This window comes from Oncorhynchus keta, unplaced genomic scaffold (genome assembly GCF_023373465.1).
Source record: "Oncorhynchus keta strain PuntledgeMale-10-30-2019 unplaced genomic scaffold, Oket_V2 Un_scaffold_984_pilon_pilon, whole genome shotgun sequence".
NCBI lineage: Eukaryota > Metazoa > Chordata > Actinopteri > Salmoniformes > Salmonidae > Oncorhynchus > Oncorhynchus keta.
This window is the reverse complement of record NW_026291019.1, coordinates 520,001-535,000: the sequence shown is the minus strand read 5'-3', so window position 1 is coordinate 535,000 and position 15,000 is coordinate 520,001. Positions and strand designations below refer to the sequence as shown.

The 15,000-nt window shown below is 39.6% G+C and overlaps 2 protein-coding genes and 2 long non-coding RNA genes across 4 annotated transcripts in view; 2 read left to right on the top strand and 2 right to left on the bottom strand.

Annotated features, from left to right (window-relative positions):
* The window catches only part of LOC127929713 (sialidase-like), a 2,733-nt gene extending 85 nt beyond the window's left edge, over window positions 1–2,648 (top strand). Inside the window, exons 2-4 of the mRNA XM_052517846.1 lie at window positions 592–806; window positions 1,488–2,310; window positions 2,503–2,648. Of these exons, the coding sequence (XP_052373806.1) occupies window positions 592–806; window positions 1,488–2,310; window positions 2,503–2,521 (1,057 nt within the window). The 3' untranslated portion in view covers window positions 2,522–2,648. The remainder of the gene's footprint in view (window positions 1–591; window positions 807–1,487; window positions 2,311–2,502) is intronic.
* si:ch211-79m20.1 (involucrin) lies at window positions 310–14,239 on the bottom strand. Its single transcript, XM_052517845.1, is given in 7 exon segments — window positions 310–3,624; window positions 3,864–4,042; window positions 4,778–5,948; window positions 13,949–13,979; window positions 13,981–14,058; window positions 14,060–14,138; window positions 14,203–14,239. Coding segments are annotated over 6 exon segments (1,566 nt in total). The 3' UTR covers window positions 310–3,624; window positions 3,864–3,872.
* LOC127929728 (uncharacterized) lies at window positions 5,957–7,519 on the top strand. Its single transcript, XR_008135887.1, has 3 exons — window positions 5,957–6,178; window positions 6,508–6,600; window positions 6,756–7,519. It is a non-coding gene; the product is annotated as an uncharacterized LOC127929728 (long non-coding RNA).
* A 557-nt stretch (window positions 14,240–14,796) lies between the features above and the next one.
* The window catches only part of LOC127929727 (uncharacterized), a 23,213-nt gene continuing 23,009 nt past the window's right edge, over window positions 14,797–15,000 (bottom strand). The window contains exon 3 of the long non-coding RNA XR_008135886.1: window positions 14,797–14,823. This is a non-coding gene — a long non-coding RNA (uncharacterized LOC127929727). The remainder of the gene's footprint in view (window positions 14,824–15,000) is intronic.

Below are 15,000 nucleotides of genomic sequence, written 5' to 3'. Positions count from 1 at the left end.
CTAGGTTTTACAGTTCTATTTCTGCTTCTCTCTATCAAAGAGAGAATAGCTAGACCTGTTCAACATCTCTTCAACAAAACACTCCTATGTTTTCACTCTGTTTTCCAGTTCTATACCTGCTTTTCTCTGTAATAGATATAGGACAACTGGAACTGTTCTATTTAAATGCTCTCTATGCGCTCCCTCTACTTCTCCCTCTATGTTTTCTAGTTCTATCTGCTCTCCAGTGTGTAACTACTCCAGTGTTTTGATTGGTTAGATCCAGATGTAGACAGAACATTGAAAGATACTGTAGTAGTAGAAATGATATGTCTCTGTGTGTGTGTGTGTGTGTGTGTGTGTGTGTGTGTGTGTGTGTGTGTGTGTGTGTGTGTGTGTGTGTGTGTGTGTGTGTGTGTGATGTCCTGAGCTTCTCGCTCCAGATCTAAGATCAGCTTCCCCTGCACCAAATCTAACATTAACCATTAGCAAGGAAAATGCTAAACTGACCCAAGATCAGTGTCTAAGGGCGCATTCCCCATACACCGAGCTTCTCCTTTCAGTGCTTCACTATCCATATGTTCTATCCCCCTTTACTCATGTTATCCCCAGTTCCACCAGTCATATTCCCAGGACAGTTATCCCCAGATACACCAGTCATATTCCCAGGACAGTTATCCCCAGTTACACCAGTCATATTCCCAGGACAGTTATCCCCAGTTACACCAGTCATATTCCCAGGACAGTTATCCCAGTTCCACCAGTCATATTCCCAGGACAGTTATCCCCAGTTACACCAGTCATATTCCCAGGACAGTTATCCCCAGGTACACCAGTCATATTCCCAGGACAGTTATCCCCAGTTACACCAGTCATATTCCCAGGACAGTTATCCCCAGTTACACCAGTCATATTCCCAGGACAGTTATCACCAGTTACACCAGTCATATTCCCAGGACAGTTATCCCCAGTTACACCAGTCATATTCCCAGGACAGTTATCCCCAGTTACACCAGTCATATTCCCAGGACAGTTATCCCCAGTTACACCAGTCATATTCCCAGGACAGTTATCCCCAGTTACACCAGTCATATTCCCAGGACAGTTATCCCAGTTACACCAGTCATATTCCCAGGACAGTTATCCCCAGTTACACCAGTCATATTCCCAGGACAGTTATCCCCAGTTACACCAGTCATATTCCCAGGACAGTTATCCCCAGTTACACCAGTCATATTCCCAGGACAGTTATCCCCAGTTACACCAGTCATATTCCCAGGACAGTTATCCCCAGTTACACCAGTCATATTCCCAGGACAGTTATCCCAGTTACACCAGTCATATTCCCAGGACAGTTATCCCCAGTTACACCAGTCATATTCCCAGGACAGTTATCCCCAGTTACACCAGTCATATTCCCAGGACAGTTATCCCCAGTTACACCAGTCATATTCCCAGGACAGTTATCCCAGTTACACCAGTCATATTCCCAGGACAGTTATCCCCAGTTACACCAGTCATATTCCCAGGACAGTTATCCCAGTTCCACCAGTCATATTCCCAGGACAGTTATCCCCAGTTACACCAGTCATATTCCCAGGACAGTTATCCCCAGTTACACCAGTCATATTCCCAGGACAGTTATCCCAGTTACACCAGTCATATTCCCAGGACAGTTATCCCCAGTTACACCAGTCATATTCCCAGGACAGTTATCCCCAGTTACACCAGTCATATTCCCAGGACAGTTATCCCCAGTTACACCAGTCATATTCCCAGGACAGTTATCCCCAGTTACACCAGTCATATTCCCAGGACAGTTATCCCAGTTACACCAGTCATATTCCCAGGACAGTTATCCCCAGTTACACCAGTCATATTCCCAGGACAGTTATCCCCAGTTACACCAGTCATATTCCCAGGACAGTTATCCCCAGTTACACCAGTCATATTCCCAGGACAGTTATCCCCAGTTACACCAGTCATATTCCCAGGACAGTTATCCCCAGTTACACCAGTCATATTCCCAGGACAGTTATCCCCAGTTACACCAGTCATATTCCCAGGACAGTTATCCCAGTTACACCAGTCATATTCCCAGGACAGTTATCCCCAGTTACACCAGTCATATTCCCAGGACAGTTATCCCCAGTTACACCAGTCATATTCCCAGGACAGTTATCCCCAGTTACACCAGTCATATTCCCAGGACAGTTATCCCCAGTTACACCAGTCATATTCCCAGGACAGTTATCCCCAGTTACACCAGTCATATTCCCAGGACAGTTATCCCCAGTTACACCAGTCATATTCCCAGGACAGTTATCCCCAGTTACACCAGTCATATTCCCAGGACAGTTATCCCCAGTTACACCAGTCATATTCCCAGGACAGTTATCCCCAGTTACACCAGTCATATTCCCAGGACAGTTATCCCCAGTTACACCAGTCATATTCCCAGGACAGTTATCCCCAGTTACACCAGTCATATTCCCAGGACAGTTATCCCAGTTACACCAGTAGGATAACATTGTTTATCTGAGAACAGCTTCCATTGTCAACCCAGTACATTCCAGTGAAAATATCCACATCCAAGCTTTGCATTGTCTCTTAGAAATAGATGGCCTCAAGCACCATTTTGGGCCAATAAGATTTCAGTTCTATTCTCAGAAACCAATCATAGTCAAGCTGTAGAGAGGGGCGTGTTCCATGGCATCTAAAACAACCAATCAATGGCTGTTGCAGCAAGCAATCTAATAATATCCGCCGAACACCCTCCTTAACTGTCCAATCAGTAGGCAGTGTTCAAAGCAGGCGAGGCTAGAATTATACAAGCCAATGGCTGATGGGAGATGTAGTTTGCTTGGCTTCTTTTTCAAAGGTTACATCACTCTCATTCCAGTGTTAAACATCCAGAACTGCCTCCTTTCTAAGGAGTCTCTGTCTGAGATTGTCCATTGTCTTGATATCACGGTTTAAATAAAGCTAGCAGATTTTTTATAGAAAGATGCTACATGCTACTTTCTGGGGTGCAAAGATTTACACAGCCTGCAGTAATGTCTGTTAGCATAGCCAGCAGTAGAGTCCAGAAGTGCTGGCCAGTCTCCCGTGTCCATCTTGAGGTTCCATAACCAGCAGTAGAGTCCAGAAGTGCTGGCCAGTCTCCAGTGTCCATCTTGAGGTTCCATAACCAGCAGTAGAGTCCAGAAGTGCTGGCCAGTCTCCAGTGTCCATCTTGAGGTTCCATAACCAGCAGTAGAGTCCAGAAGTGCTGGCCAGTCTCCAGTGTCCATCTTGAGGTTCCATAACCAGCAGTAGAGTCCAGAAGTGCTGGCCAGACTCCAGTGTCCATCTTGAGGTTCCATAACCAGCAGTAGAGTCCAGAAGTGCTGGCCAGTCTCCAGTGTCCATCTTGAGGTTCCATAACCAGCAGTAGAGTCCAGAAGTGCTGCCCAGTCTCCCGTGTCCATCTTGAGGTTCCATAACCAGCAGTATCCCTCAGTATTCATTAGGGCACACAACGTTTTATAAAACAAGAAATTAGGGTTTATTCCATGTTGTCCCTGTTTCAGTCCGTTTTCTTCCGTTTGGTGCCTAATGAACACGACCCTGGGTGGGCCCAGCAAACACAGTCGACCCAGTTGCCTGTAGAAGAGAGGTAGAGGAGTTAGATAGTCTCTCATTCTCAAGCTTTTCATCCCCCCCCCCCTCCATACTATGTCTGACATTTTAATATCTACACAATTTATCTTCCTTTCTCTCCCTCCTTCTCTCCCGCTGCCTCCCTCTGTCTTTCTTACCTTTCCATCTGCTGGTCTGCCTCCCCCTTTTCCACCCCTCCTCCCTCCTCTCTCCTCCCTCCTCCCTCCTCCCTCTTCCCTTACCATCTCTCTCTACATGATCATGGTTCGGAGGGCAGCCTTGCTGATGCGGCTCCGGTGTTTCCTCCTCCTGCGTCCGCGGGAAAGGGCCAGTCTGAATGGGCCTTGCGGGGGCTTGGGGGGAGGGGACGGGGTGCTGGGGGACCACCCTGGGGCCATGCTGGAGGACAACGTGGGGGGCACTGGACGAGAGGGAGGGGAGAGAGAGGTGGAAGAGAGAGAGAGAGAGAGAGAGAGAGAGAGAGAGAGAGAGAGAGAGAGAGAGAGAGAGAGAGAGAGAGAGAGAGAGAGAGAGAGAGAGAGAGAGAGAGAGAGAGAGAGAGAGAGAGAGAGAGAGAGGTGGAAGAGGGAGAGAGATAGAAGAAAGGAAGAGAGAGAGAGAGAGAGAGAGAGAGAGAGAGAGAGAGAGGGATGCATTGTGTTAGATAACATAAAATAGTCAAGAGCAGTTTAATATAATCACCTCTGAGGCGGAGGTAACAATGTCTGTAACTCCCATCACGTTTGTGACCGCTAGGAACCTGTTTTAACAGGAAGTGGAAGTTCAGGTCCCATGTTGCAGGGGGAGGGAAAGAATGACAGGACACATATGCTCATATAATCATACATGTGGTCCACGGCAGTCAGGACCACAAAAGAAAACAGGTCTACTTCCTCTAACAGCCTCTTCCCTTAACGTCAACTCTCACAGGCATACATAGTTACTGACCCACAACATACACACACTCACACGTGCAAACACATGCATTCGTGCACACAGGCACACACACACACATGCAAATACATACACATACTCATACTCATACACACACACACACACACACACACACACACACACACACACACACACACACACACACACACACACACACACACACACACACACAAAAAAAAACAAATTCCCAAATTCCCAGTACCTGGTCTTTGTGTGGTGGTGGTTTGTGTTCGAGACTGACGATGGTGAGGATGATGATGGTCTTGATGAGGAAGATGAGGATGAGGAGGATGATGCTGTTGTTTCTGGCCCAGTTCTCTCTGTAAGAGTTCTAGAAGTTTCTTCCTGCTCTCCTCCTCTGTGACAGAGTCACCCTGATTGGTCGACTCTGAGTGTTTTTGTTCCTGATTGGACAGCTCTGTCTGGCTGTGTCGCTCTTTATCGTCCTCCTTTCCGTGATTGGTCACTTCTGTCACTGCCTGTCCCTGACTGGTGACCTCTGTATCCTTTAGAGAGTCTCTATTGGCCACCTCTGTGCTTGAGTCATTATCATCGGTCGGTTCTGTGTTGCTGTGGACCAGTTCTGGTTTGTGATTGGCCGGTTGTTTTGTGTCAGGTGGTCCGCTGCTGTCGGATTGGGGAGCGTTGTGTTTGTATTGAGTCCTGAGCTCTGGCTCTTGGCTGTATGGTTGGTACTGTTGTTGTTGATGTTGTTGATGTTGTTGTTGTTGATATTGTCGCTGTTGTTGTAGATACTGTTGTTGTTGGTAGTACTGTTGTAGTTGTTGCTGTCTTCCTATCTCCTGTGTCCTCTCTGTGTTGTCAATGGGTTGCCTCTCTCCTGTGTTGGGCTGTGTGTCAGTGTGTGTGCGGTGGGGTGTTTGTGACCCTCTCTCCTCCCCTCTCCCCCCCTCATACCCACTGCCATGCCCTATAGGGAGCTCATGAGAGGGACCCATCTGTGTGTGTGTGTCTGTGTGTGTCTCTACCTGCGTCCCTGACCCTGCCATTGGGTGTGTCTGTGTGTGTGTCCCTACCTGCGTCCCTGCCCCTGCCATTGTGTGTGTCTGTGTGTGTGTCCGTGGCTGTGTGTGTGACAGGGTGTACTTGTCCTGCCACTGTCTCTCCAGCTGCCCCCTGTCATCCACATGGAACCTCTGATTGGCCTTCATATTGTCATGGCGATGGAGGTCTTCCTTGGAGAGGGAGGGGGGTTTGGGTGTGAGTCGGGGGGGAGGAGGGGGGAGGGAGGTGGACCTGGCTGCAGCTGTGGCCGAGGGGTGTGTCTGGCAGCGGCAGGAGGCGTGGTCTTCCACTGAGATCACCGCCTTGTCGTAGTGGGGTCTCTTATCGATGTACTGGATCCTTGTTACCTGGGGGGGGGATGGTGTTTGTAAATCTGATGAGGTCATATGCCTACTGGACATATCCATGAATGTTTATATGTAGGCCTATATATGTCAATGTAGCTTAGATTAGGGGTGTATAATATTTATAGGTATATCCATGTATACAGGTGTATATGAACCTGTAGATAGTGTATATAGGTGTATATGAACCTGTAGATAGTGTATATAGGTGTATATGTAGATAGTGTATATAGGTGTATATGACCCTGTAGATAGTGTATACAGGTGTATATGAACCTGTAGATAGTGTATATAGGTGTATATGTACCTGTAGATAGTGTATATAGGTGTATATGAACCTGTAGATAGTGTATATAGGTGTATATGTAGATAGTGTATATAGGTGTATATGAACCTGTAGATAGTGTATATAGGTGTATATGACCCTGTAGATAGTGTATACAGGTGTATATGAACCTGTAGATAGTGTATATAGGTGTATATGTAGATAGTGTATATAGGTGTATATGACCCTGTAGATAGTGTATATAGGTGTATATGAACCTGTAGATAGTGTATATAGGTGTATATGAACCTGTAGATAGTGTATATAGGTGTATATGAACCTGTAGATAGTGTATATAGGTGTATATGAACCTGTAGATAGTGTATACAGGTGTATATGAACCTGTAGATAGTGTATACAGGTGTATATGAACCTGTAGATAGTGTATATAGGTGTATATGAACCTGTAGATAGTGTATATAGGTGTATATGAACCTGTAGATAGTGTATATAGGTGTATATGAACCTGTAGATAGTGTATATAGGTGTATATGTAGATAGTGTATATAGGTGTATATGAACCTGTAGATAGTGTATATAGGTGTATATGAACCTGTAGATAGTGTATATAGGTGTATATGAACCTGTAGATAGTGTATATAGGTGTATATGAACCTGTAGATAGTGTATATAGGTGTATATGAACCTGTAGATAGTGTATATAGGTGTATATGACCCTGTAGATAGTGTATATAGGTGTATATGTAGATAGTGTATATAGGTGTATATGTACCTGTAGATAGTGTATATAGGTGTATATGAACCTGTAGATAGTGTATATAGGTGTATATGAACCTGTAGATAGTGTATATAGGTGTATATGAACCTGTAGATAGTGTATATAGGTGTATATGAACCTGTAGATAGTGTATATAGGTGTATATGTAGATAGTGTATATAGGTGTATATGTACCTGTAGATAGTGTATATAGGTGTATATGTAGATAGTGTATATAGGTGTATATGAACCTGTAGATAGTGTATATAGGTGTATATGACCCTGTAGATAGTGTATACAGGTGTATATGAACCTGTAGATAGTGTATATAGGTGTATATGTAGATAGTGTATATAGGTGTATATGAACCTGTAGATAGTGTATATAGGTGTATATGAACCTGTAGATAGTGTATATAGGTGTATATGAACCTGTAGATAGTGTATATAGGTGTATATGAACCTGTAGATAGTGTATATAGGTGTATATGAACCTGTAGATAGTGTATATAGGTGTATATGAACCTGTAGATAGTGTATATAGGTGTATATGTATATAGGTGTATATGTAGATAGTGTATATAGGTGTATATGAACCTGTAGATAGTGTATATAGGTGTATATGAACCTGTAGATAGTGTATATAGGTGTATATGAACCTGTAGATAGTGTATATAGGTGTATATGAACCTGTAGATAGTGTATATAGGTGTATATGAACCTGTAGATAGTGTATATAGGTGTAGAACCTAGTGTGTATATAGGTGTATATGAACCTGTAGATAGTGTATATAGGTGTATATGAACCTGTAGATAGTGTATATAGGTGTATATGAACCTGTAGATAGTGTATATAGGTGTATATGAACCTGTAGATAGTGTATATAGGTGTATATGAACCTGTAGATAGTGTATATAGGTGTATATGAACCTGTAGATAGTGTATATAGGTGTATATGAACCTGTAGATAGTGTATATAGGTGTATATGTAGATAGTGTATATAGGTGTATATGTGTAGATAGTGTATATAGGTGTATATGAACCTGTAGATAGAACCTGTAGATATATATATAGGTGTATATGAACCTGTAGATAGTGTATATAGGTGTATATGAACCTGTAGATAGTGTATATAGGTGTATATGAACCTGTAGATAGTGTATATAGGTGTATATGAACCTGTAGATAGTGTATATAGGTGTATATGAACCTGTAGATAGTGTATATAGGTGTATATGAACCTGTAGATAGTGTATATAGGTGTATATGAACCTGTAGATAGTGTATATAGGTGTATATGTAGATAGTGTATATAGGTGTATATGAACCTGTAGATAGTGTATATAGGTGTATATGAACCTGTAGATAGTGTATATAGGTGTATATGAACCTGTAGATAGTGTATATAGGTGTATATGAACCTGTAGATAGTGTATATAGGTGTATATGAACCTGTAGATAGTGTATATAGGTGTATATGAACCTGTAGATAGTGTATATAGGTGTATATGAACCTGTAGATAGTGTATATAGGTGTATATGAACCTGTAGATAGTGTATATAGGTGTATATGAACCTGTAGATAGTGTATATAGGTGTATATAACCTGTAGATAGTGTATATAGGTGTATATAACCTGTAGATAGTGTATATAGGTGTATATGAACCTGTAGATAGTGTATATAGGTGTATATGAACCTGTAGATAGTGTATATAGGTGTATATGAACCTGTAGATAGTGTATACTGGTGTATATGACCTGTAGATAGTGTATATAGGTGTATATGAACCTGTAGATAAAGTGTAGGTGTATATGAACCTGTAGATAGTGTATAGAACCCTGTTAGTGTATATAGGTGTATATGACCCTGTAGATAGTTATTCAAAGGTGTATATGAACCTGTTGATAGTGTATATAGGTGTATATGTACCTGTTGATAGTGTATATCGTGTATATGTAACCTGTAGGTGTATATAGATGTAGATAGTGTATATAGTAGATAGTGTATATAGGTGTATATGAACCTGTAGATAGTGTATATAGGTGTATATGAACCTGTAGATAGTGTATATAGGTGTATACCTGTAGATAGTGTATATAGGTGTATATGTACCTGTAGATAGTGTATATAGGTGTATATGAACCTGTAGATAGTGTATATAGGTGTATGATGTAGATAGTGTATATAGGTGTATATGGATAGTGTATACAGGTGTATATGAACCTGTAGGTGTATATAGGTGTATATGAACCTGTAGATAGTGTATATAGGTGTATATGAACCTGTAGATAGTGTATGGTGTATATGAACCTGTAGATAGTGTATATAGGTGTATATGAACAGGTATATGAGGTGTATATGAACAGATAGTGTATATAGGTGTATATGGATAGTGTATATAGGTGTATATGTAGATAGTGTATATAGGTGTATATGAACCTGTAGATAGTGTATATAGGTGTATATGAACCTGTAAATATAGGTGTATATGAACCTGTAGATAGTGTATATAGGTGTATATGAACCTGTAAAGGGTATATGAACTTAGATAGGTATACTGGTGTATATGTAGATAGTGTATATAGGTGTATATGAACCTGTAGATAGTGTATATAGGTGTATATGAACCTGTAGATAGTGTATATAGGTGTATATGAACCTGTAGATAGTGTATATGTAGGTGTATATGAAAGTAGATAGTGTATAGTATAAAGATAGTTATATAGGTGTAAAACCTGTAGATAGGTATATTCGTGTATATGTAGATAGTGTATATAGTGTATATGAACCTGTAGATAGTGTATATTGTAATGAACCTGTAGAAGTGTATATAGGTGTATATGTAGAACCTGAGATAGTGTATTGGTGTATATGAATGTAGATAGAAATACAGGTGTATGTAAAGAGTGTATATAGGTGTATATGAACCTGTAGATTGTATACCTGTATATGAGATAGTGTATATAGGTGTATATGAACCTGTAGATAGTGTATATAGAATAGTGTATATGAACCTGTAGATAGTGTATACAGGTGTATATGAACCTGTAGATAGTGTATATAGGTGTATATGAACCTGTAGATAGTGTATATAGGTGTATATGAACCTGTAGATAGTGTATATAGGTGTATATGAACCTGTAGATAGGGGACAGTAGATAGTGTATATAGGTGTATATGAACCTGTAGATTGTATATAGGTGATATGACCCTGTAGATAGTGTATATAGGTGTATATGAACCTGTTTGTCTATGAACCTGTAGAGTGTATATAGGTGTACGTAGACCTGTGTATATAGGTGTATAGAACCTGTAGATAGTGAATAGGTACAGTAGACCTGATAGTGTAACATATGAACCTGTAGATAGTGTATATAGGTGTATATGAACCTGTAGATAGTGTATACAGATAGAACCTGTAGATAGTGTAAAAGAAGGTGTATAGAGAGAGTGTATATAGGGTGTATATGAACCTGTAGATAGTGTATATAGGTGTATATGTAGATAGTGTATATAGGTGTATATGAACCTGTAGATAGTGTATAGTGTGGTGTATCTGGCTCCAGTAGATAGTGTATATAGGTGTATATGAACCTGTAGATAGTGTATAGGTGTAGAACCTGTAGATAGTGTATTAGGTGTATATGAACCTGTAGATAGTGTATATAGGTGTATATGAACCTGTAGATAGTTATATAGGTGTAGTAGATAGTGTATATGGTGTATAACAGATAGTGTATAGATATGAACCTGTAGATAGTGTATATAGGTGTATATGAACCTGTAGATGTGTATATAGGTGTATATGAACCTGTATAGATATAGATATAGATATGAGTAGATAGTGTATATAGGTGTATATGTAGATAGTGTATATAGGTGTAGAACCTGTAGATAGTGTATATAGGTGTATATGAACCTGTAGAGATAGTGTATATAGGTGTATATGAACCTGTAGATAGTGTATACAGGTGTATAGTAGATTGTGTATATAGGTGTATATGAACCTGTAGAGAGTGTTATAGGTGTATATGAACCTGTAGAGAGTGTATATAGGTGTATATGAACCTGTAGAATGTGTATGACAGGAGATATGAACCTGTAGATAGTGTATTTAGGTGTATATGAACTGTGTGTATATTGTATCCTGTAGATGTGTATATAGGTGTGTGACCTGTAATAGTGTATATAGGTGTATATGAACCTGTAGATAGTGTATATAGATATGAACCTGTAGATAGTGTATGTAGGTGTATATGAACCTGTAGATAGTGTATATAGGTGTATATGTTAGTGTATATAGGATATGAACCTGTAGATAGTGTATACTGGGTGTATATGTCTGGTATAGATGTATATGAACCTGTAGATTGTATACAGATAGTGTATATGAAAAGATAGTGTATACAGGTGTATATGTAGATAGTGTATATAGGTGTATATGAACCTGTAGATAGTGTATATGTGTATATGAACCTGTAGATAGTGTATATAGGTGTATATGAACCTGTAGATAGTGTATATAGGTGTATATGAACCTGTAGATAGTGTATATAGGTGTATATGTAGATCTGTATATAGGTGTATATGAACCTGTAGATAGTGTATATAGGTGTATATGAACCTGTAGATAGTGTATATAGGTGTATATGAACCTGTAGATAGTGTATATAGGTGTTATGAACCTGTAGATAGTGTATATAGGTGTATATGAACCTGTGATAGTGTATATGGTGTATATGTAGATAGTGTATATTGTATATGAACCTGTAGATAGTGTATATAGGTGTATATGAACCTGTAGATAGTGTATATGTAGGTGTATATGAATATGTAGATAGTGTATATAGGTGTATATGAACCTGTAGATAGTGTATATAGGTGTATATGAACCTGTAGATAGTGTATATAGGTGTATATGAACCTGTAGATAGTGTATATTGTATATGTAGATAGTGTATATAGGTGTATATGAACCTGTAGATAGTGTATATGGTGTATATGAACCTGTAGATAGTGTATATAGGTGTATATGAACCTGTAGATAGTGTATACTAGGTGTATATGAACCTGTAGATGTGTGTATATAGGTGTATATGAACCTGTAGATAGTGTATATGGTGTATATGTAGTAGTGTATATAGGTGTATATGAACCTGTAGATAATATAGGTGTATATGAACCTGTAGATGTATAGTAGATAATAGGTGTATACTCTGTAGATAGTGTATATAGGTGTATATGAACCTGTGATAGTGTATATAGGTGTATAAGATAGTGTATATAGGTGTATATGTAGATAGTGTATATAGGTGTAAAGTAGTGTAATAGTGTAACTGTGTAACTCTGGTTAAACCTGTAGTGTATATAGGTGTATATGAACCTGTAGATAGTGTATATAGGTGTATATGTAGATAGTGTATAGGTGTATATGAACCTGTAGATAGTGTATATGGTGTTATGAAGTCTGTAGATAGTGTAACTCTGTATATGAACCTGTAAAGTGTCTAATGTAGTCTATATAGGTGTATATGAACCTGTAGATAATATGGTTAAAGTAGTCTATATAGTGTATATGAACTGTAGATAGTGTATCTGGTGTAAAGTATACTCTAATAGTGTATACTCTGTATATGAACCTGTAATAGTGTATATAGGTGTATATGACCCTGTAGATAGTGTATATAGGTGTATATGAACTAATAGTGTAATAGGTGTATATGAACCTGTGATAGTTATAAGGTGTCTATGAACCTCTAGACTAGTGTAATAGGTGTATAAACCTGTAGATAGTGTATACTCTGTATATGAACCTGTAGATAGTGTATATAGTCTATATGAACCTGTAGATAATATGGTGTATAAAGTCTGTAGATAGTGTATATAGGTGTATACTGTAGATAGTGTATAAAGAACCTGTAGATAGTGTATATAGGTGTATATGAACTGTAGATAGTGTATATAGGTGTATATGAACCTGTAATAGTGTATATAGGTGTATACTCTAGATAGTGTATAAGGTGTATATGAACCTAATAGTCTATATAGGTGTAACCTCTGATAGTGTATATAGGTGTATATGTAAAGTGTATATAGGTGTATATGAACCTGTAGATAGTGTATATAGGTGTATATGAACCTGTAGATAGTGTATAAGGTGTATATGAACCTGTAGATAGTGTATATAGGTGTATATGAACCTGTAGATAGTGTAAAGTGTATATGAACCTGTAGATAGTGTATATAGGTGTATACCTGTAGATAGTGTATATAGGTGTATATGAACCTGTAGATAGTGTATATAGGTGTATATGAACCTGTGGTTAAATATATAGGTGTATATGAACCTGTAGATAGTGTATATAGGTGTATATGTAACTGAAAGTCTCTGTAGATAGTGTATATAGGTGTATATGAACCTGTAGATAGTGTATATAGGTGTATATGAACCTGTAGATAGTGTATATAGGTGTATATGAACCTGTAGATAGTGTATATAGGTGTATATGAACCTGTAGATAGTGTATATAGGTGTATACCTGTAGATAGTGTATATAGTGTATATGAACTGTAGATAGTGTATATAGGTGTATATGAACCTGTAGATAGTGTATATAGGTGTATATGAACCTGTAGATAGTGTATATAGGTGTATATGAACCTGTAGATAGTGTATATAGGTGTATATGTAGATAGTGTATATAGGTGTATATGAACCTGTAGATAGTGTATATAGGTGTATATGAACCTGTAGATAGTGTATATAGGTGTATATGAACCTGTAGATAGTGTATACTGTGTAAGTGTTGGGAGACACTGCAGTAGCGGGTTATGTGTGTACACTTTTAGAAAAAAGGAGGTTCTTCAGGTGTCCCCATAGGAGAACCCTTTTTTGTTTCCAGTAGTTCTTCAAAGGGTTCTCCTATGGTTGTAAATAGCATCGGGGTATATATATACCTGTAGATATCGTGTCTGAGTAACCGTAACGCTGTAACATTCTGGTGTTACAGCAGCCAGAGCAGCGCTGCACCTCCACACACGGCGGCCACAACAGGAAGTTGGCGTTGCTCGGTCAACATGGCTCTGGTGACCTCCATGACCTCTGTCCTGACCTTACACACCGCCTGCTGGGCTGGCTGGGCATCTACTGGGGGGAGGGGAGGGAGGGAGAGAGGGGAGGATGTTAGACTACATCATGACCTCTGTCTGACCTGTACACTCTGGAAAAAGTTCCAAACAGGTCCCCATAACACTTTTTTGGTTCCAGGTTAAAGTCTTTAATAGTTCCATAAACCCTCTGTAACTTCTGGTTAAAGTTTCTACCAAGAATAAAAAGGTTTCTACCTGCAACCAAAAAGGGTTCTTCAAAGGGTTCTCCTATGGGGACAGCCGAAGAACCATTTAAGGTTCTAGAAAGCACCTTGTTTTCTAAGAGTGTACAACACCTGCTGGATCTTCGCTGGAGAGAGAATATAGTTATTATGCTTAAATTAATTTAATTAAAATCTCAGATAGAGATGGAGGTGGGAATAAAGAAACACAGAGAGAGGGAGGGAGGGAGAGAATAGTCTAAGAGAGTAAGAGAGAGAGAGAGAGAGAGAGAGAGAGACAGAGACAGAACTCTGAGTTAAAGTCTCTAATAGACAACTCTGACAACAGACAGGACAGACAAAGACAGACAGAGACAGAGAGAGAGAGAGAGAGACTCTGAAGAGAGAGAGAGAAAGAGAGAGAGAAACAGAAGAATAGTCTAACAGACTAACCTGGTTTCTCCTGTATCTTCCACTATCATTTGAATGAATCTCTGGCCGATGGTTCATCTGGCTCCACCTCTAAAAGCAAGAAAAGAAGGAGAAAGTCACAGGAATGTTGAGTCATTCAGTCAACCACCTGTATTCAACCATCGTTTCTCTGTTCTATTGTGTAAAGTGTGTGTTGTGAAAGTAACTTCTGTCAATGTTGCCTTGTATGCATGGCTTTATATAGTCCTCTTCGCTTGGTGATTACTG